At 49.5% G+C, this 21796-nt stretch overlaps 9 protein-coding genes across 9 annotated transcripts; 4 read left to right on the forward strand and 5 right to left on the reverse strand.

The window, feature by feature from the left end:
- Positions 1–691: 691 nt before the first annotated feature.
- N7537_009146 (orotate phosphoribosyltransferase) lies at positions 692–1429 on the reverse strand (the record flags this gene model as incomplete). The annotated part of the gene is made up of 1 exon (XM_056900200.1): positions 692–1429. One exon carries the CDS (start codon positions 1427–1429, stop codon positions 692–694), a length of 738 nt encoding a protein of 245 aa, XP_056748868.1.
- A 706-nt stretch (positions 1430–2135) lies between these two features.
- N7537_009147 (methylenetetrahydrofolate reductase (NAD(P)H) MET13) lies at positions 2136–4030 on the forward strand (the record flags this gene model as incomplete). Its single annotated transcript, XM_056900201.1, has 2 exons — positions 2136–2959; positions 3022–4030. The coding sequence occupies 2 exons, from the start codon at positions 2136–2138 to the stop codon at positions 4028–4030; spliced, it is 1833 nt and encodes a 610-aa protein (XP_056748869.1).
- A 1336-nt stretch (positions 4031–5366) lies between these two features.
- N7537_009148 (putative NTP binding protein) lies at positions 5367–8642 on the reverse strand (the record flags this gene model as incomplete). The annotated part of the gene is made up of 1 exon (XM_056900202.1): positions 5367–8642. The coding sequence occupies one exon, from the start codon at positions 8640–8642 to the stop codon at positions 5367–5369; it is 3276 nt and encodes a 1091-aa protein (XP_056748870.1).
- An 859-nt stretch (positions 8643–9501) lies between these two features.
- Positions 9502–10961, reverse strand: N7537_009149 (Nur1/Mug154 family protein; the record flags this gene model as incomplete). Its single annotated transcript, XM_056900203.1, has 2 exons — positions 9502–10608; positions 10704–10961. 2 exons carry the CDS (start codon positions 10959–10961, stop codon positions 9502–9504), a joined length of 1365 nt encoding a protein of 454 aa, XP_056748871.1.
- Positions 10962–11279: 318 nt separating this feature from the next.
- On the forward strand, positions 11280–11963 carry N7537_009150 (H(+)-transporting V1 sector ATPase subunit F; the record flags this gene model as incomplete). The annotated part of the gene is made up of 5 exons (XM_056900204.1): positions 11280–11306; positions 11364–11398; positions 11474–11507; positions 11595–11732; positions 11823–11963. 5 exons carry the CDS (start codon positions 11280–11282, stop codon positions 11961–11963), a joined length of 375 nt encoding a protein of 124 aa, XP_056748872.1.
- A 597-nt stretch (positions 11964–12560) lies between these two features.
- On the reverse strand, positions 12561–13211 carry N7537_009151 (ML domain-containing protein; the record flags this gene model as incomplete). Its single annotated transcript, XM_056900205.1, has 3 exons — positions 12561–12650; positions 12708–12924; positions 12994–13211. 3 exons carry the CDS (start codon positions 13209–13211, stop codon positions 12561–12563), a joined length of 525 nt encoding a protein of 174 aa, XP_056748873.1.
- A 1616-nt stretch (positions 13212–14827) lies between these two features.
- N7537_009152 (putative bifunctional fatty acid transporter/acyl-CoA synthetase (FAT1)) lies at positions 14828–16975 on the reverse strand (the record flags this gene model as incomplete). Its single annotated transcript, XM_056900206.1, has 5 exons — positions 14828–14999; positions 15060–15203; positions 15269–16415; positions 16472–16627; positions 16690–16975. The coding sequence occupies 5 exons, from the start codon at positions 16973–16975 to the stop codon at positions 14828–14830; spliced, it is 1905 nt and encodes a 634-aa protein (XP_056748874.1).
- Positions 16976–17730: 755 nt separating this feature from the next.
- On the forward strand, positions 17731–19276 carry N7537_009153 (putative peroxisomal 3-ketoacyl-coA thiolase (Kat1); the record flags this gene model as incomplete). Its single annotated transcript, XM_056900207.1, has 6 exons — positions 17731–17829; positions 17888–17983; positions 18046–18894; positions 18949–19013; positions 19064–19175; positions 19238–19276. 6 exons carry the CDS (start codon positions 17731–17733, stop codon positions 19274–19276), a joined length of 1260 nt encoding a protein of 419 aa, XP_056748875.1.
- Positions 19277–20146: 870 nt separating this feature from the next.
- N7537_009154 (uncharacterized protein) lies at positions 20147–21496 on the forward strand (the record flags this gene model as incomplete). The annotated part of the gene is made up of 3 exons (XM_056900208.1): positions 20147–20241; positions 20331–20563; positions 20613–21496. The coding sequence occupies 3 exons, from the start codon at positions 20147–20149 to the stop codon at positions 21494–21496; spliced, it is 1212 nt and encodes a 403-aa protein (XP_056748876.1).
- Positions 21497–21796: the final 300 nt, after the last annotated feature.

The raw sequence follows: 21796 nt of genomic DNA on the forward strand, positions 1-21796 counted from the left end.
AAAGTACTTGTGTTGCTTTTTGTGTGCGCGGTGTCAAACACAACCTAGCACTGGTACCATCTGCCGTGCTGTGTCGCTTCCCGCGCCATATCGATTACCATTACTGGCTTGCCAAAATACCTAAATCCAGACTATCTATTTCTTCGAGTTTATGTGGAACATTGTCTTGCTCACAGGGGCCTCCTGGGTCCCAGTGAAACCAGTCAGTTCAGGGTGGGGTGATGGAATACAACATAGGTAAAAGTACCCAGAAGGTAAAAAAATGCACTTGCCTATCACTATGTTCAGCTAGATAATCAGCAAGATCGGAGATCGGCATACGCAGCTCCGTGCTTCCCGATTGGAGTATATATCGGATTTTCTATTGTCGGATTGAGTACTGGTCTCACCTGTCTGCTAGGAACGTTCACGGGCGATTCCAAAAACGAAAGTGCAAGTCGACTTGCTTACCCATTATATCATGTTGTCCCAATATGGGCAAATGCGATAGCCATTTGCTAGCTGGTCTATGGTTGCATCAATTATCAAGGACAGGCCAAATAGTTCATATAGGAATGTGCCCATCTCCTGATTTGGATATAGGTAATGTTTAAGTAATAATATTTTCAGGGCAACTCCAAAATATCCTGGTATCCATCCTGTCTTTCTTCATACATCATGCCTTGATTTGGCGGATTCCACAAACCGATGTCTATTGGGCACCGTAGCGCTCACGGTAATCCTTCAAGCGCTGGATCTCACCGGCGCCAATGCTATCACCCAGCTTCTCAATCAGGTCGTGGAGACCAATGACTGACCGGATGGGGATCTTGCCACCGAGATCACGCTGGGCAACACCAATGGCGCTCTTAGACTCGGTATCGCTGACGCGTTCCTCCCGATCCAGCAGGACAACAACACCAGCGACGATACCGCCTTCCTTCTCGATGATACCAACAGCCTCGCGGAGCGCAGTGCCAGCAGTGATGACATCGTCCACAATGACGACGCGCTTGCCCTTGAGCGGGGCACCGACAATGTTTCCACCCTCGCCATGTGCCTTGGCCTCCTTGCGGTTGAAGGAGTAGCTCACATTGTCCCAGGTGGTCTTGCCAGATAGGGAGTCCCGCACAGCGAGCTCATTGGTGACAGATGCGCAAATGGGAATACCCTTGTATGCGGGTCCGAAGATAATGTCGAAGTTGGGCTGAGCGGTGCCGTCGGCGTTGGTGGTAACGAAAGGCTCGGCGGAGAGAACACTAGCATAGGCAGCAGAGGATGCGCGTAGCAAAGGTGCAGTGTGCAGGAGGGAAGAGGTGAAGAAGTAGGGCGATTCACGGCCGGACTTCAAGACATAGGTGCCGAACGAGAGGACATTGTTGGAAATGAGGAGGGGTAGGAGGGTGGACTTGTAGTCCTGATCGGCAGATGGAGGAGGGACAGTCGACATTTTGGAGGTAGAGGGATTGTAGGTAATTGTCCAAGAGTGTCAAAAAGTCGACAAGGTCAAAGTGCAAATCCGAGCCAAGTCGGGAAAATTTTGCCGGAACTTTGTTTTCCATGGAGGGGCAGGCGGTAAGGCTTCAATTATTGCGCCATATAAGGTCTGAGCAAGTCATTTCCACTATAAAAGTACCATTAGCAGTCATTTTCTAATATCAAAAGAGATAAAAATGAAGATATCACATAGAGGTTTCTATACTACGTACTTTTTCTTCACTTTTCCACCCAAATTTCCTCGAATTCCCCTTTTAAGAAATAAAACACGTGCCTCCGATGGCCGGCCTTCCCCGCCAAATGTTGTCCCCCAAAATGTTCCGCTCACCGGATTTCCTCTCCTTCACTCTCCTTGGAGCCTCACAATTCCTTTTCTCACTTTTTTTGTTTAATTTTTTTGTGTTTTATCCATTTGTTCCCCTTCATTCCTAGGTTCTGGACATTTAGGTGTCACAGTACACAGGGATTGTGCTCAGGTTCTCAGACAGCAGAAGTGGCCTGTCTCATCTGCACAGGTATCCCAGTTTCACAAACAATCTAATTAATTATTGCCAGCCCTCGGTATGTTTGTTCCAGAGCACAAATAAAAGTCCTTGATGGAATCGATAACCCCTTAGCATTATGTGGTATGCTTACAAAGACTAGATTAACCCGACAAGATGCATATCCGAGAGAAGCTTGCCAAAAATGAGGCGGAGGGAAAGACAGGAATCTCCTTTGAGTTCTTCCCTCCCAAAACTGCCCAGGGTGTACAGAATCTTTACGACCGAATGGACCGCATGCATGGTTTGGGTCCTTCATTCATCGATATCACCTGGGGTGCTGGCGGTCGCTTATCGGATCTGACTTGCGAGATGGTCAGCGTGGCACAATCGGTATATGGCTTGGAGACCTGCATGCACTTGACTTGCACCGATATGCCGTTGGAGAAGGTTGACCAAGCGCTCCAAGCCGCCTACAAAGCTGGCTGCACCAATATTTTGGCTCTTCGGGGAGACCCACCGCGAGACAAGGAGACATGGGAGGCTGCAGAAAATGGATTCCGCTATGCGAAGGATCTAGTCAAATACATCCGGGACAAATATGGCAACCACTTCGATATTGGCGTGGGTGGCTATCCTGAGGGTGCCGATGACAACACCGATGTCGACCAATTGATCGACCACCTGAAGGAGAAGGTTGATGCTGGCAGCTCTTTTGTGGTCACTCAAATGTTCTACGATGCGGAGAACTTCATCGAATGGTTGAAGAAGTGCCGCGCCAAGGGCATCACTGTCCCCATCATTCCTGGTATCATGCCCATTCAGACATACGCTTCTTTCATTCGTCGATCCAGCTGGACCAAGGTTAAAGTGCCTTCTCAGTGGATGGAGGCCCTTGAGCCGATCAAAAACGACGATTCCGCGGTTCGAGATATCGGAAAAACTCTGATAGCCGAGATGTGTAGAAAGCTGGTCGCTGCTGGTATCAAGCACCTGCATTTGTAAGTTTGCTCTGTTAATTCCTCAACCCTGCTATCCCGACATGCCCTGACAAATCTCTTAGCTATACCATGAACCTGGCCCAGGCAACTCAGTTGGTTCTCAAAGAGCTCGACCTTTCCCCGTCGGACGAGTCCCCAATTCAACGCGCGCTGCCCTGGCGGCCCTCCCTTGGCCTCGGCCGAAGGACAGAGGATGTGCGACCAGTGTTCTGGCGCAACCGGAACTCATCATACGTTGCTCGTACCCAGACATGGGATGAGTACCCTAACGGTCGCTGGACCGATTCCCGTTCACCTGCGTTCGGTGAACTCGACGCTTACGGCGTCGGCCTGAAGGGCACAAACGAGCAGAACATCAAACTTTGGGGCGAGCCAAAATCGATCAAGGATATATCGGATATCTTTGTGAAGTTCTTGACCGGCAAGCTCGACCGACTGCCGTGGAGTGACTCGCCAATCACGACCGAAGCACACGAGATTCAGGAGGACTTGCTCAAACTAAACCATCGCGGATTCCTGACAATCAACTCTCAGCCCGCTGTCAATGGAGTCAAGTCGTCTCATCCTGTGTACGGATGGGGCCCCAAGAACGGTTTCGTCTACCAGAAAGCCTACCTTGAGCTTCTTGTCCCCTCCAACTTGATAGATGAGCTCATCACTCGCATCGAGAAGAACAATGACTTGACCTATCACGCCACTAACAAGAAGGGCGAGCTCAAGACCAACACACGTGACAGCCCGAACGCCCTCACCTGGGGTATCTTCGCTGGACGAGAAATCATCCAGCCCACGATTGTCGAGACAGTCAGTTTCTTGGCCTGGAAGGATGAGGCATACCTCTTGGGCGAACACTGGTCCAAGTGTCACGATGCAGCGAGCCCTAGTCGCAAGCTGATTCAACACGTGATGGACGACTGGTATCTTGTCAATATCGTCGACAACGACTTCCACAGATCTAACGCTGTCTTTGAATTATTCAACGACCTCGAGATCAAAGATCTCAATGTCGAGGTGACCGGGAAGCCATTGACCAATGGCCACGCCGAACCAAATGGCGTTGCTGCCAACTAAACCAGTTCCCCTCAACACAGAACTGGTTCCTTATCCATCCACACCCTCGACCCCCTACCTCGGTCGTATGCCATCTTTGCACACCTCTTATAAAACCAACTCAACACCTTACCTAATTCAACATCACCCATCTCAACGATACCACAGCCCATACAAACAACTACTCCAACACATCTCGGGCTCCCCCTGCAATGTCTTATGGCGTCACGACTGAAGACCTCTCAACGATTTCTTCCTCAGCGTTTTCATTTCAACATAATGTACCGATACCCCCGTCTCTTTTAACAATGGCGCTTCGTCGGATTCTCTTTTATTTTCTCGGGTCTATTCTTGTCCAGGCCCGGTGCTTCTCTTCTGGACTATGCCATGTTTTCTGTTGGTCTGGTACGATCCAGAACAATAGCCCAGAAGAATGGAAGAATTGAAAGAATGAAAGAAGAACAAAAATTCAACATAATTTTGCCTTTACGGCCTATTCCGTTCTTATCGTCTTTGTTTTATTTCTCTTCTTGTTCAATTCATAGAGCTCTGGCAGTGGCGGTAGCCCAGCCCTGCCTCTTTTTCCTTTCCCTTCCCCTTTCCCTTCTTTTTTTTTTTCTCTCTTCCTTCGGTTTCTGCCTTTTCCTTTTCCTTGAATGGTGCCTTCATCCCACAAACCGCCGGGGTACACCTCGGCTGCGTACATACCTCCTTCGCATGAACTAAAAAAAAAAAAAAAATAAGGGTTGCTCAACGCACATCCGGACATGAAAAATGTTTGAGAAAGGAACCTTCCATGTTTAAATTCCTTATCTTTTCTCTGCTTCTTCTTTTGCATTGCTTTTGCAAGATTATCCCGGGGCCAGCATACAGGACCATTCAACACCAGGATGACGGAGTTGGGTCTGTTTTTCATCATACACAAGATTGAATTTTGGATTTGGGAGACATGACAAAAGTTCGATGTTATTTTATTTTCTCTCTTCAACATGGGAGAGTCGACACTGGATCAGGCTCATCACTGTTTGTTCGGTGTCTTCAGCTTTTGTGTCTCGGTTTCAAGTCAAGAATATCAATATCAATGCAAGTTCTTGTCTACTACTACGTACAATTACGTACATTGGCATACCAAAGGATAAATGGTTCCATATAGAATATCCAAGTTTGAGACCTATTTAATGATAAGCTAGGAATACAGCCAAAAGACACAACTAGGTAGATGAGTAGGTAGAACTGCTCGAGACCAGGACCAAGACCCAAAGACCCGGAAGCACTAAAAACCACGAATGTCCTTCCAAACTCGAGACTTCCAAGGAAACCATCTTGTACAAGCATACAGCTAAGGGTCTGGCTAATTTTACATTATCAGGGCACGGCCAACACATTGGAAGATCCACGCAAAAGGCCTGGCAAACCATACAATCCAACTGCTCACGAGTACGACGTAGCCAACAGTACGCGATATCAGCATGGCCGCGAACCCAAGAATCAGGAGATACACAATGGCTTGAAGAAGCTCCACCATGAACTGGCTGATAGACTGATGACTGCGAGGCTTGGGCCAGGCGCCTGTGGCCTGGTAGTGAGATATCACGGTGTAGATGCATTCGGAAACGCGCCAACAGTGACTGGCCATGTTCAGGGTGTTACTGGCCACAAATTTGGCGTAAGGGCTGTCGGTACCCATCCGGAGAGCTTTATTCACTTGGGTGACGGCAACAACAAGGATATTGAAAAGAAGTGAAAGGGCCAAGGGATTGAGTCCCTGTTCATCGGAATCATCCTCGTCCTTGGAGTGCATGTCACCTAGATCTGCAGAGACGTCCGTGATGTTGGATTGAAGAGACTCCTTGGGGCTAGAAACCTGAATCCCATCGAGCTCAGCGATTTCCAAAACCTTACCAGAGGTACAGAGACGAGGTAGGGGCTTTACGCGCGCTTCTTTTTTTGGCGGAGTATCAGACTTCGTTGCCCTGGGGGGAGGAGATCTTTCAGGCGCGACTGATTTTATAGAACCGGATGCTTCATCTAACTTGGGTGTTTTATCCAACTTGGAGGTCTGATTCAACCTGGAAGTTGGGTTCAACTTGGACGGCTTTGCTAGTATGGAAATCTTTCTGGTTGATGTAGGGGGCTTGTCGGGTTTTATTGACGAAGGGCGTTCTTCTGATAAGATCACTCTTTTCGTTACTGGTTTGCTTGGTTCAGGTGGAGGTTGTTGTGAGCAAGATTTTTTGCTTTCGTCTGGTTTCTTTTCCGTTGTGACCATTTTTGGCGGCGGGGCAGGTCTGTTTTCTGTGGCAGGTGTGGTTTCTTCGGCGGACCGAAACGACCGTTCCGATCGTGATGATTCCGAATTATCCCTGGACGGAAGAGTTGGTTGAGGACTTGGCGATCGCTTCTGGTTCGCACGCTGGAGTGACCCTGAACCATTCCGCAGAGACTCCGCGCGTGCACGGAGAGACTCAGTCCTGTTGCGCAAGATCGTAGCAATGCTATCTGTAGGTGATCTGGCCAGCCCTGAAGGTTTTGTCAGCCCTGGAGGTTTTGCTGGCCCTGAAGGTTTTGCGAGCCCGGTGGTACGGATGAAGCCACGGATAGTATTCGATGTTGTACCTGCTGCTCGTTCTGGAGTGCGATCTTGCGCATGATTTTTGTTTCGACCCTCGTCGTCTTGGTCTTTCAGCGAGCTGGAGATGCTGGTGAGTGGCAACGTTTGGGAAGTTGTCAAGGTACGCTCTGTTAGCTTGATATTCATGTTGGGTCCCCCGGGCCGTAACCCCGATGGTGTGGAAATCATCTGAGCCCTTGCCCGAACAGCTTTGGTAGCCTCGGCGGGAACTGCGTGATTTGTGCCACCAGGACGACGCAGCCCTTGCGGCTTTGGCGAAGATGCTTTCTTGTCGGGCGTGGGAATCATAGTGCGCGTGATAGTGGGTGTGATAATGTACACATCGTCGTCCCCCCGATTTTCTTCCAGACTTCTGGACCGCTCGGGTGTATTGCTGGTAGGATGGTAATTCTCCTTGCTCGAGTCTTGGGACCTCGCCCGCGGAATTGGGGATGCGTTCTGGGAGTAACTCCGATCCTGGTACATGGCTAACGGCTTCGAGCATTGGGCAGGTCTCGAATTCTGAGAAAGTTGTGGTCGCTCTTCTGGAAGGACTACCGTCTGCCCGGGTATGTGGGTGGTTTGTCGGTCTGTCGCTTTCCTCACTTCCTTCGGCGCCTTGTGCTTGTTCTTGGAACCCAGAGCCAATGGGCGTGGATGCAGACTGGCATCGTCTAGGGAAGCGAACCTGAGGATTTCGTCTGGATTCTTTTCTCCGGATATTTCCCTGCACCCTAAAAAAGATCCGTCGGCGTTCTGCGGGTGTCGCTTCTCCTTGGGTCTTGTGGGCGATTCCTCCCAAATTGTGCTAATCCGATTGTACCCTATTTCATCTGGGCTGTAATAGGGGCTCGCTGTTTGACGTTGCAACGCAGTTGTGGTCTGGAGCTGCTGGAGCTGAGGTTGTGATTGTTGCTCCAGGTGAGCATTTTGTTGAGGCGGCGGCGATGGGCGATGTTCCTCTGGCGACAAACTCGGCGCTTGGCGCTTCTCGTATGCCCCGTCGTATGTGTTAATCCCCCCTGGGCTCTGAATTCTCTGTTCGCTGGGGTTGGATCTGATCTCGGGAGACACGTTACGACTAGGCACTGTGCTCGGGTCTACCATTTGCCCACCGTCCCGGTGTACCCGTTCAATGCTTTTTTGATACTCAGCAATTTGTTGAGCCGTCATCGTTGGCGGATTGGGATCTTTTGCAGTTGGCATATTCACAACGAATCGATCTTCCCAGTCGGTGATAGAACTGTTCTCGGCAGATACTGGCGAGATGGAAGGATGCGATCGAGGACTGGAATCAGTCGTCTCGTCTGTTCTCACTGATTTCTGAGGCGTGGTTTGGGTAACATCCATGATGACCCATTGGTCGTTTTTCTTCTGCCATTTGTTTTGGCTGTCCACAGGAAGGGTTGTGGGAGCCCTATTCCTCGACTCCCGCGCGGGACTGCTGTTGACTGCGCTCGGACTCGGGATACTTGATGGTGCATTGCCTACCAGGTAGCTTGTCGGATCTTGGCTAGTGCTGGCAGGAAGTCTGCTGTTGTGGTAGGAGATGCGCGAGTTAGGAGATTGGTTCTTGTCGCTATCCTTGCTCTTGGTGCGTCGTGTTAACAACGGCGAATCTTCCAATTTATCCCTGATTTTCCTCCAATATTGATCGTGAGCTTTGTCCACTGGTTCAGACTGGTCACCGAGCCGTCCCGAGGAATGGCTTGATGGGGTCAGTTTGGGAAGTGCGGTGGGACTAGGCGTTTGATTCGAACCATCGTTACGATTTTCAGCGAGACTCCTCGGGATCGGCAGCTTGGTAGCTTTTGGCAGTTGAGAGATATTCTTCGATGCTCCTCCTGCGATGGCATACTCTGTTGATCTTTCTTCTTGCGGGTGTCGAGGTGGAGGTGTCGGCGAGAGCTCTGCTGAGGGCTTGTACTCGGCTCGGTACGCTTTGTAGGCACTTGGGTGTACAGATCGTGGTGAGAGATTCACGAGATGTCCATCAGGCAATTTGACATGAGCTTCGTCCATTTTGGGATGAGACTGACAGCGATTGTGGTCGGGGTTGCCAATGCTACGGGCACAGCGCAGTGAATACTTGTCCTAGCCCATGCCGCGTATGAGCGAAGAGAAAGTAGTCGAGTAGTCTTTCCCTACGCTAATTTTCCTGAGCAAAGGTCTATGTCGGTAGGCGGCTGTTGAAGGAAGGATACGATAGACTCAGAGGAGCGGGGCGATGCCAAAAAAAAAAAGACTGGCTATTGAGCGATCTTCACAGGTATTCGCGCTGATAACGCGTAAGGATAATGTACTCCCCTTGGTCGGAATGCCAGGTCGGTAATGAGGAATGCCAACCCCTAGGGTGAATGCTGTTTGAAATGTCCTGCCGCCATCTGGAATGGCACTTTCCTTTTGAGTCCCACATTTTGGAAAATGAATTGCATCACTTTTGCATGGTAGTTGCGAGGGCCAAGTGTTGAAAAGAAAGCGCGATCCAGATATCTAGATCACGGTGTGGACGTAGTGCACCGCTAACTTAGGAACTCCAAGGCAAGCTGGCCGCCAATTGAATTGGATACAATGACCAAGTGAATCAGATTACAGGCCAACATCGAGCGGTCAGAAATAAAAGAAATGCCATTGGTCCTAATTTCGGCAGGCTGCCCTAGATGAGCATGCATTCCTGAGCGTGGCGAACATGGATGAGTGCCATGAAACAAATATCAAATGTAAAACTATACCAGGCATAGCTTCAATTAAGGATAGGATGGATATGAGTACGAAGGGTGATGCTATCGCGTCATTACAGCGCATGCCTTGGAGCACATCTGACGCCATTTGGGCCAGCAGCATTTCATACTTGTGGAGGGAATTTGGTCATTCATTCGTCTTAGAACCGCCCTGTTTCTCGGCGAGTGTTGAGGTTATCTGATCTATTGACGGTGGCTGGGCCACCTGGGTTAATTCCACCCGGTACACTGCTTCTCTTCAGCGGACTGGAGCTCCGTATCAAGGGAGTTGTACCACGCTCCTTGTAAACAAAGTCTCCGTTGTTTTGTAAGCGGCGGTCAAATGACGTTGCCGCGGACTTCCTTAATGGAGAGTTTGCGTGGCTGTAAACACCGAGGCTTCCGCCATCACCTCCTGTTGTTGCATTGGACCGGAACTGCGGTTGTCGCATTGTTGTGCGGCTGGTACCTCGGGCCATCGGCGAGCCATCTCGCGACATGCTCGGGGTGTTGGTTGGCGGGCCTTGGAATATAGAGGAGATCGGAGTAGATGCAGTTGACTGGCGAACCGGGGTGAAACCTTCTGGGTCGACGTGCTTGAGGTAATTGGGGTTGGGACTGGTCTTGAAACCACGGTTAATGATGTGGGCCGGGCTGTAAGTCTCAACCCTGTTGCATTCGTCCTCGGTCTTCGGTGGTCCACCATACGGATCCGAGAACTGCGTGCCAACATCCCTCATCAAGGGATGTGTCCGGGGTTGGACATATTTAGTGTCATATTCTTTGAAGACCTCTTTGTGTATAACCTTCTGGTCCTTGGCTTGCTGTGTGTAGGAAGAAGAGATGAAGGACATCTGCACAGACAGAAGAGCCGTCAAAACGATGGTTGTCACAATCGTCACGCTGGGGCGTGGATCGGAAAGCTGGGTCGGGAGGAACAGCCAGTATACCAAGACGTGCCCTGGGCTGAACAGGCAAAAGAGCCGGAGACAAAGTGGCGAAGGATCCCAAATCGCAAGCTCCCAGACATCTCGCTGTGCATCGGGGTGTGCTCTCGAGTGTGCCGATTCTGTTGAAAGCGCCTTGGCAATGTATCGCAGGGGAGACGGTATCATGGGGCTTGAATCAACGCGTACACGATGTGCTGATGGTGTCGCCGGGTTGTTATCAATAGAGTTCTCAAACATGCGATAGTGTCTCTTTTTGTGGAATGTGTAGAGAGCATTGGCCGTAGAGGCGACGGCCATCAAATGGACGATGAATGAGGCCTAAATAGAACAACCATGGCGCATTAGCTTTCCATCCGAATCTCAGGAAGAGGTAGCCAATATGAGAGATATAGAACGGGAGAAAAGTAACGTACAAGCCACCCACGCAGGGATGTACCATCGCCGTCGCCGAAAACATCGTCAAAAGCCTTGCTACCACCGGACCGACTATTTGCTCGCGCAATAAGGAATATCACGTTGAGTGCAATACCGATAGGCAAAGCCCAATTTTTCTCCAGCTGATCCCAGTCACCAGCTTCAAATTCCTCAGAAAGCCAAAGCAAAAAGTCATACGGATTCAGGTGTGAGAGTATACGCTCGGAGAGCGGGCGGCGGCGTACAAGACGAGGCATGATGTCAGAGGATGGGGGGTCGTAGTAGACGGAAGCTGTTCCTCAGCAGCTTCGTCCTAATCAAGAAGATAATGCAAGAGCATCAAAGGTGAGGGGCGGTCCAGTCAAAGATAATTCCACGATTGTTTTGCGAACGATGAAGCAATAAACAAATCTGAGAAATTGCATCAGCTTATGTAATCTACAGCTCCCGGCGATAACCACGGCGATCAACGGACAGCTGGACCGGATCTGTCATTTACTTGATCCATCTCGAGCTGCCAGTTCGAAGATTGTGTATCTCGGAAATCTCAGGTCGATCTTTTCTTTTCCCTCATCATGGCGGCATCGGCCGCAACGTACAAGGTTCTTGACATCGAGTCAATGGAATGACCCCTCCGATTGCTAACTCAGTACCCCCAGGAGCGGCAATTTCTTGCTGTCATTGGTGATGAAGAGTAATGACCCGTCTTCCAATATGCTTATCCTCGAAAAGACCATGCCTAGCTAACCTAGCTCAACCTATTATGCAGCTCCGTCACTGGTCTTTTGCTCGCAGGCATCGGGGTATGATATTGTTCACTACCCTATCTACGTCACGTCTCTGTGACATTTATATGGAAAGCCATTCTAACATGCTGGCTCTTTTTACAGCATGTCACCGAGCCACCAGGCTCTCAGAGAAACTTCCTCGTCGTTGATTCCAAGACCGAGACCTCGGAGATCGAACGGGCCTTCCAGAACTTCACCCAGGAGAGGAAAGACATTGCTGTGCTCTTGATTAACCAGCATGTGAGTTGCTCCTCTATATCCTGCGCTGAATATTTACAGCGCTTGTATCTCATTATCTCCATATTCGCTAACGGTTGCCTCAAACCTCAGATCGCAGAGCGCATCCGCCATAGCGTCGACGCATTCGCCGATCCCTTCCCAGCTGTCCTCGAAATCCCCAGCAAAGACCACCCCTACGACCCGGAGAAGGACAGTGTTCTCAAGCGTGTCCGCCGCCTGTTTGGAGAGTAGGCTTGTTCTACATGGATTTTTGTCTTTGTCATTTAGCCGGGAAATAGTGGATTGGTTTCGCTGTTCCGCCTCAAGGGTCTACACAACACCTCCGGTCCCGTCATTGATGATCTCGGCGCTTGAGTTTAATTGGAAGAAATCATGGAAATATCAGATAGGGAAGATACCCAACGCAACTGGAACACGTTCATATACCCTTCACATATATTCTCTTCGCGGCTATACGGCGCTTATTTGACATACGTTGCGTGGTCGGTGGAGATTATGTGGGTAGATATTGTAGTTGCAGGCAGGTGTAGCTGTCAGGTTTACACTCATACTCGTGGTGGTTTATATAGATGATTGTAAAACAAAGTTAACAGATGCAACGAGCGTAGCATGAGAAAGTTCAAATGATATCCGAATGTACTGCAAAGCGTTACAAAACTTGGAACAACACATGCGAATATTGAAATAGTCGTGAGAAGGGCATGGAAAAGAGCATTGCGGATGCTTGACCCCCGAGTCAAGCACATAGGCTAATGACGTTGACAGTTCAGCAAATCAAGAGACGCCACCTGGTGAGTGGATGCAAAGCAATGTCTAAGATAGACAGAATTAGAGATGGAACACGATGTCATCCGCCTTGAGGCAGGTGACCTGCTTCTGCTCCTTGTTGTAAACATCGGCAAGAACGGTGTATTTGCCCTGTAGAAAAGACATTAGCTACTTCCCTGTCTCTAAACGGTTGTAAACACGACGTACCGGGGGGATCTGCTTGGGCAATTCCACCTCCTTCTTCAAGACCATCTCGCCCTTCTCTAGGGGGCACTCCAGGTCCACGTTCTTAAGCTCATCGCATAGGTCGACGGTCTGTTTAATCAAAGTGATAAGACCCCACTTCACTTCCAGGTTCACGGTAGCGCCCTTCTCAATTCTCTCGAGCAGGGTACCTTTGGCGGAGATTGTCAACTTCCGTCCTCTGTTATCACCAAGATGTTAGTTAGTGAAATCTACTACATTTATAGGACACTCTTCGTAGATGACATACGGTAGAGGCGGGTTGGGTGCCAGATCCACCGACTCGATCTCAATCTTGTAATTGTCTGGTTTGGCGCAGTACTGCAAAGGGTTGTCACCTTTGACTGGGTACTTCTCCTGATCGTTCACCTTCAGTGAAGCCTGCGTAGGATCAAAGATAGAGAATGCGGCAGCGTTTGCAAGAGGAGCGGTAAGAACCAAGAGACTGGCGGCTGATAAGAACTTCATGACTATGACGGTTGTAGTTCGGTCGGGGAAATAGGCGCAGACGGTGAATATCACGGGTATTTGCAATGCAATATTACGAAAAGAGGAGATTCAGCCCAAACAGGGTGTGGAGTTGGGATTAAGAGTTGGAGATAGAAGTTGGGGTGAGGAGAAAGAGATGGTCACTCGATGACGCCTCCACACGTGATCCCAGGGGCAGATCTATACCGTTTATGTCGCCCCATGGTTCTACGCCTCATGTACCTGCAGGGTGTGGCTGAGAGATAGAAAATCCCTACTATCGACGGAGATGGTATTTTTTATTCGGCTTTGTACCTTCATCTTGTTCTACTGAGAACATTCATCTCATACTCCAACATAGGTGGGGAGTTGATCTGACCCACTATACTCCAGTTCCTTATCAATGATCGGCATCCGGCCTCGCACCTGGGCATACCAGGGGCTTTTTTTTCCTCGGCGACATTCATTCCAGGCTCCTCCTATCGAGGCCTTCTATATCTTGAAGAGCGTGCAGTTTTGGCATAATGAACCATTGATGTTGTCTGGCGGGCCGGACATTATTGACTCCAATCAACTCATCATCTTATGTATCCCACTGTGAGTTCCGGCTTTGAATTTGACATTGACCAACTCCCCTCATCCCTCGTAGACAATACTAGCGGAGTTCAACGAGTCGCAAAACTTATGTTCATGCTAAACTTGCTCCATTCTCTCCGATGTGACTAAGTAATGAAAGAGACATTTCCTTAGGAATCTAAATGACTTGACTTAACTATATTGATACCAGTAACGTTGAGTTATAAATATTCTACCAGAGACGCCGTGCGGATATTAATGTAATAAAACTAAGAAGAATAAAGGTTAACGCCAAATCCATGATGGAATGAGCATCAATTCTCAACATTTCGGAGCACCTAGTATTTGATATTGTTTGTCCATCATATCTATAAAAGTAGAACTTAGAAGGATGCGTCCACTACATAAATCCCTAGGCTTTGGTACTCATGTGCATGCTATAACTAAGAGGAATTCGAATGCATGTTTAGTTGGGCTATGGTCACGAAGGACGAGGATAGAAACAGAAATAAGACGGCAGGAACGATAAGCAGGAGGAAGAAGCAATATAACCTGGGATTGGTCTGACGAAACTAGGGGGAAAGAAGAGAGGAAGAGAAGCTATCTCGGGGAAGAGGTCTATCGCCTTAGATTATGTGGTGTCTAAAAGATGCCCATTTTCTATAAGTGGTTATATCTGGCCACCATTTGAAGTATCCAAATCTCGGATATCTATTAGGTAAATTAGTTAACTATCAACTCACAATTTTACTTCTTTATTTCCATCTATAGCACACCATGGCCGAGTTTAATGTGGGTATTCGGCATAACCTCCAGGGTTATACCCATCCACAGCTGCCGTATCCACGTTCGCTATAACGGGGGTTTTACTATATATGGTTTCCCACGCCATTATTACAATTATCTCTCCCTTTCTTAGGCCCACGTCCCGTGGACCAAGGCTTTCAGAGATGTGGGTTCTGATTATTCCCGACTCTTTGTATGTCTATATGCCTTCTACAAGAAACACAAGCATCGGACGCATTATAAAAAGTAAATGCTCAGATCTTGGCTTTACCACTCTCAATCTCTGCCCAACTTTGCTCTTCCAACTTCCGATATTTTGTGCCGTCCAACCAATACAGAATGTCACCGCCACAGTCTTGGCGAGGGTTCCAACCTTTCTTCGCTAGGTCACCTTTAGCTTGCTTGAAAGTGACACCTGTGGCAACTCTGTGGATCACAATTTGGTTAGCGGTATGGTCAAAGTATCGCAATCAAGAGAACGCTTACTTCTCAGTGAGTCGGACTAATCGAGGCAGAGCGTATGAGGGAACACCCTTCTTCTTGAGCTCCTTGTACAAGGTCGACATCAATTCTGTCTCAGCTGCTGGTGATTCCAGCGTAATACCAGCGGCTCCAGCTTGGCCATCATACCTAGTAGAGACCATCAGTAATGCGATCTCATCGAGAGGAGAAAACAAAACAGCCACAATACATACCCGCCCAGCTTCACGCCATATACCACAGCGTCATGTACACCATCAATCCGGCAAATATGGTCCCGAATCTCTCCCGCGCTAACGTTCTCACCCTTCCAGCGGAAAGTATCCCCAACCCGATCCTGGAACCTCACCCACCCAGATTCATCTTGAACAACCAGATCACCAGTCCGCTGGAACAAATCTCCCTTCCGGAACACATCACGTAGAAGCTTCTCTTCTGTCGCACCCTCATTACCCAGATACTCAATCAGCGTACCACGGTCCCGAACACGACCAATTGCCTCACCCTCCTGTCCAAGCGCAGCCCTTACACAGAACCCAGTGACAGGATCCCGGTACGGCATCTCGGTATCGGTATCATACTTAACTATGAAAGTGTCGTCTTCCAAGAACCGGCGTATAGGCCCGGAAAATCCGACCTTACCAACACCCCAAGCTCCAACACCGTGGTTATCGAATTTGGCAACTCCCTCAGTTGAGCGGTAGAACTCGCGGACCTCAGGAATGTTGAAGCGCTCACGGAACTTCTCCCAGATCTCCCCGCGCAGTCCGTTACCGCTTGCCACGATGCACTTGTGGTCTTGGTCGTAGGGGGATGGCGGCGTCGCGAGAAGGTACCGGCATAACTCGCCGATGTAGAGGATGCGGGTTGCGCCTGAGTGGTGTACCTCTTTCCAGAATTTTGAGGCGGAGAATTTTCGTCCTAGGCATAACGTGCCTCCGTTGCCGATGGCGCTGCATAGGCCCGTGAAGAAGGCTGTGCCGTGGAAGAGGGGGAGAGGGGAGTATACGCGGAATGGGTGGTACTTTGAGGGATTGTTGGCGTCTGCTGATAGTGGAGTGGAGGTGATCAGGGTGAGCAGGTTGCGGATTGCGCAGGCTTTGGGCTTTCCTGTTGTTCCTGATGTGTAGATTAAAATGCAGAGGTCTTTCGGGTTGCGCTTGGCTGCTGCAAGCCCTGATGGGGAGAACTGCTGCAGAGTTTCCGATGTGATGAGCTCGATTGAGCCTGTTTCGGTACCTTGGAATGACGCCATGTTGAGTGTGAAGTGCGGTAGGTCGGTGCAGACGTGTTGAGATAGATCCGCGGTTGAGACGATTAATTTGGAGCCGGAGACATTGAGACAATGGATGAAAGTATCGTCTGTCACTATTGTCAGCGGTCAATCCGCGTGGACGGGGATTGAATGATTAACAAACCTCGTAGGTTGGTGTTGATCATTGCTGCCACAGCGCCCAATTTCGACAGAGCATACACAGTCATGACCATCTCGGGTGAGTTGGTGGTGAAAACACCCACTGTATCACCAGGGTTGATATCACGGCTCTTCAAAAGAGCAGCCATTCTGTCGGCCACTGCAAACAGGTACATTAGCAATCAGATGCCATATTTTCTTCCAATAGAGGGCGACACTCACAGTCTTTCAACTGGCTGTATGACCAGGTCTTCTGCTCAAACCAGAGCGCATCGGTAGCACCTCGTCCTTCAACCTCCACCGCCCGCTCGAGAATCTTGTAGATGGTTGTTGAGCCATCGAGCGCAGCGATGCGCTCGTTTAACCGCTTTGCAACAGCCTTATCGCTGTATATTGTTCGTAAATCAGTGGAAATAGCAAGCTTTGCATTCAGATAAGCACCGGCGGCGACCGACAAGGCGGATGCCATGGCCACAGCAGGCGCGCTGACTTCAGAGAAAATGTCCATTGCGACCGAGAAGGCTGAGGTCTTTCCAGTCAAGTGGTTCTTGTCAACCTAACCACAATACTCCAATACGTCGACAAAATGAGGGATTCTTCTGCAACGAAAGGAGTCTCTTCTATTCTATGTTTGGAAATTCCGAAGCTTTCAGAACCCGGCATGACGACAGGATATAAAGATCCCCAGGCCTCGGGGCCTCTGATGACGGAAGCTAGCCAGACTCGATCTGCCGTTCATAACAGAGTCAATATCCCGGCCCTTTACATTGGTCGTAGTTCGGAGTGGAGAGTCTACGGGAAATCCCCCATGTTCCACTTCCCGGGGAGGCTTGACTGAGCTTTCCCCGGTTTTGGTCACCAGCTATTTTAGGGCTTCTGGATTGCTCTTTAGAGATGAGAGATTATATTCCATAACAGTCTTACAGACGAGTTCTCGACTTCTGCCCTTTCCTCAATATACTCCATGATCATGCCATCGTACATGTGGGGCCATGAAACGTCTTCAATACCCCAAGTCCACCAATCACAGCCGCCCAATACAAGCCGAGGAATGCCAAAGAACGGTATCATACACCGTGTGACCCCCGAAGTCCCGGCACTTCCAGTCGGCTCAAATTGTCGACCAAAAGAGTCCTACTCGGCTCGGTGTGGAGAAGTCTGGAGAAGCCGCGGTTCTTTTTTAGCACATCGGAAAAGAGATCAGATATTAAAACGGTCCTTCTTTTTGTTTTTAGGTTCATAATTCTTGATATATTCCCTACAATGTCTTCACCACAACAACGTCTAAGCTCCGTTGCCAACCAGCTGGCAGCTCCTGGCTCGGCCCGCCAAAAGATTCTGGCCAAGAACCCAGATGATGTGGTATGTGGCTGATTTTATAGCTACAATTCCTTCATTGCAATAATTAATCAATTGGCAGGTTATCACTTATCTGGCCCGCACGCCGCTCACCAAGGCCCGCAAGGGTGGATTGAAGGATACCACCGTGGATAACCTCCTCGTCTCACTCCTCACGGTACTTTTTCCTCCACGGTTAAGGGTGGGAAAAAAAATCGCAGTAATTAATTTATCAAACAGACCGTCCGCGAGAAGTCCAACCTAGACCCCAACCTTGTAGAGGATGTCTGCGTTGGTAATGTCCTCTGCCCCGGTTCAGCATATGTCGCCCGTTCCGCCGTGCTGGCAGCAGGCTACCCCGTAACAGCAGCCGCCTCCGTCGCCAACCGCTTCTGTTCATCCGGTCTTCTAGCCGTGCAAAACATCGCCAACCAAATCATCGCCGGATCCATCGATGTCGGAGTGGCCGTTGGAGCCGAGAGCATGAGCAATAACGCCGACGGCGGCGCCCCCGAAATGTCCGAGCGCATCAAAACGCACCCGATCGCATCCCAGAACTCCCAGCCCATGGGCCAGACCTCGGAGAATGTAGCTACCCAATTCAATATCCCACGCGAGCAGCACGACAAGTTCGCTGCCAACAGCTTCCAGAAGGCGGAGCGTGCCCAGAAGGCCGGCTGGCTCGAGGACGAGATCGTCCCCGTCAAGACTCAAATTAAGGACCCCAAGACCGGCGAGGTGAAGGATATCGTCGTTGACCGTGACGATGGCATCCGCTACGGTACTACCCAGGAGTCCCTCGGCAAGATCCGCGCTGCCTTCCCCCAGTGGGCCCCTAGTGCTACCACCGGCGGTAATGCCAGTCAGATTACCGATGGTGCTGCTGCGCTGGTTCTCATGAAGCGTTCACGTGCCCAGGAGCTCGGTCAACCCATTGTTGCCAAGTTCTGTGGTGCTACCGTTTCCGGTCTGGAGCCCAGAATTATGGGTATTGGCCCATCTCTTGCCATCCCCAAGATCTTGAGCAAGTTCAATTTGAGCAAGGATGATATTGATATTTTCGAGATTAACGAGGCCTTTGCCTCAATGGTAAGTCTACCAAGTATGTAACTATGTACTTTGCGAGTCTAACATGTGTCATAGGGTGTGTACTGTGTCAACAAGCTGGGCTTGGATGAATCTAAGGTGAACCCTCGTGGTGGTGCTATGTAAGTGACCTTGGACCAAATTTGATTGATGCCATTCTGATGTTTCAAAGTGCTTTCGGTCACCCTCTCGGCGCTACTGGCGCTCGCCAGGCTGTCACTGCTCTGTCTGAGTTGCGTCGACAGGACAAGCGAATCGCCGTGACCTCAATGTGTGTGGGTACTGTAAGTTACCTCTGATCGTCATGACCAAATTTTTTTTAAGGTATACTAATTATTTTTAATAGGGCATGGGGATGGCCGGTATCTTTGTTTCTGAGCATTAAGCATGCAGTAAAGCGTTTACTACCAATAACTAGGTTGATGTTGTATATATTTTTCTGTGGACGCGAACATGATTCTACAATCTTGATACTATGTAGTGTTTGGGTGCGATGAAATTCCAATTCCTCATTTCCTCACTTTTTTAACATGCCTGACTGATACTATGAATAAAAAAAGAAGAGGGGGGATTCCCAGCAGTACATCACCCAGATGGCCATCCGACCGCGGACTACGGTCCCAAGGGGAATCGAAGCCAGGACCTATGCCTCGTTAAGATGACAGCCTTGCAAGTTTGATATTGCTCTTCATTACTGCACCACCCAGGCCTATGCTAGGAATACCTTCATTTATCCATATCGCCCATGAACCTTGTTTACCTACTCTTGGACCCTTGGAATAGGCGTCGGGGCCCACCCAGTGGGACCCACTTAACGTAACCTTATTCTCAAAGGAAACTCAAACGGGTCGTTAATATATCGAGTTTGTGTACATACAGGTAGGTAGTGGCGAGTCAAGGGTCCTTACGCACGTAGGCCCGATGGTAAGTGGTGACGACAGGGCACGGAGAGAGGCAAAAACACGAAGTTAATAATTTTCGACAAATATCTTTGCTCGTTTTAACTTGTTAAACATTATAAAAAGAAAAAGGAGGATTTCCAGCAGTACATCGCCCAGATGGCCATCCGACTGAGAACTATAATCCTAAGGGAAATCTAACATGCCCAGCGTCTTCGACAGAACTTGAACGTCTTATCTGTCGTGATCCAATCCTCGGATAAGTCTCCATCCCGAATCGGTGTATATACCCCTTGCTTCGCGGCAGCATTAACCAAGGATAAGCATCTCTAAAGCATTGTCATCTCCCCATCAACATGGCGACCAAGAAGTTATTTGATGGCTCGGCGGACGAGGATGTCGCTCTCGGGAATATGGGGTACGAGCAAGAATTCAAACGATCGTTCGGTCTGTTAGATATGGTGGGGTTCAGTTTCAGTATTGTGACTTGGCGAGCATCTCCCTCAACCTAGCATAAGAGCCATGTCTAATGCCGAACAGCTGGACAGCCTTAAGCGGTGTCTTCATCATTGGCATCCAGGCAGGTGGCCCACCTGTGATGATTTTCGGCTGGATCAGTGTCTGCATGTTCACAATGCTCATTGCCTTGGCAATGGCTGAAATGTGCTCGCGCTGGCCAGTGGCCGGAGGCCAATACTCGTGGGTTGCTATGCTCGCACCGACTCGCGTTTCCCGACAGCTGTCATATATCACTGGGTGGTTTATGCTGACCGGTTCGTGGCCGCCGATGTTTGGTGCGTAGTTGCTGACTTATTTGCCTAGGAGTTCTCGCTATGGGCGCGGTCAACAACTCCTTCGGATCGAACTATATCCTGGGCCAGGTCAACCTAGTCTTCCCGGGCTTTGTTGTCGAGCGGTGGCACACCGTCCTGGTTGCATGGGCCGTAGGGTTATTTGCTCTCGTCATCAATGTATTCGCACCGCATGCTTTGCACCGTCTATCTCGCTTCATCTTGGTGTGGAACATTGCCTCGTTCATCGTCGTGATCACCACCCTCTTAGCAACAAATCACCAGAAGCAAGACACGAATTTTGTATTCCACGAGTTCCGGAATATGACCGGCTTTGGCGCTTCGATGGCTACTATAACCGGCATTCTACAAAGCTTTTTCGGTATGTGCTGCTACGACGCGCCGAGCCATATGACAGAAGAGATGGCCCACGCCAGTCGAGATGCACCCAAGGCAATCATCTTGTCGGTCATCATGGGAGGTGTGACTGGACTGCTCTTCCTGTTGACACTGTGCTTTTGCATGGGTGATATCGAAGCAACAGCCAATTCAAGCACCGGAGTTCCCGTCATCCAGATATTCTACGACTCAACGCAAAGCAAAGTCGGGACCTGCATTTTGGCGAGTATGATCACCGTCATCATCATGGTCACATCCATCAGTCTCGTCGCTGAAGGATCACGATCAGTATATGCCTTTGCACGAGACCACGGGCTACCATTTTCGGGCTTGTGGTCTCAAGTCGAGCCAAAGAAGAAGATACCTCTTTACGCCATTTTTCTCACTGTGGCAGTGCAGTTAGGCCTGAACGCGATTTACTTCGGTACAGAGACGGGATTTGAAACGGTGATTTCGATAGCTACCACGGGGTTCTGTATGTTGGTATATTCGACTGGAGGTAACCATGAGCGTTAAGCAGCTAATGAGGGTTTAATTTAGATGTTTCCTACAGTCTTGTCCTTCTTGCTAGACTACTTGGCTATTTCTTTCGCCACCAATTCTCCTTCGATGGACCACATTCATTGCCGCTTCCGCTGTCGCTCGGTTTTAGTGTGATTGGTCTGCTGTTTCTGTTGTTCGCTTCTATTACATTCAATTTTCCATCCAATGCTCCGGTCACCTCCGAGTCGATGAATTATACTTGTGCAGCTATCGGGCTGTTGACACTGCTCAGCCTTGTGACCTGGTTTACTACTGCAACACAACGCTTTGCTG

Source organism: Penicillium hordei (assembly GCF_028827395.1).
Source record: "Penicillium hordei strain IBT 12815 chromosome Unknown utg000005l_segment0_segment0, whole genome shotgun sequence".
Lineage (NCBI taxonomy): Eukaryota > Fungi > Ascomycota > Eurotiomycetes > Eurotiales > Aspergillaceae > Penicillium > Penicillium hordei.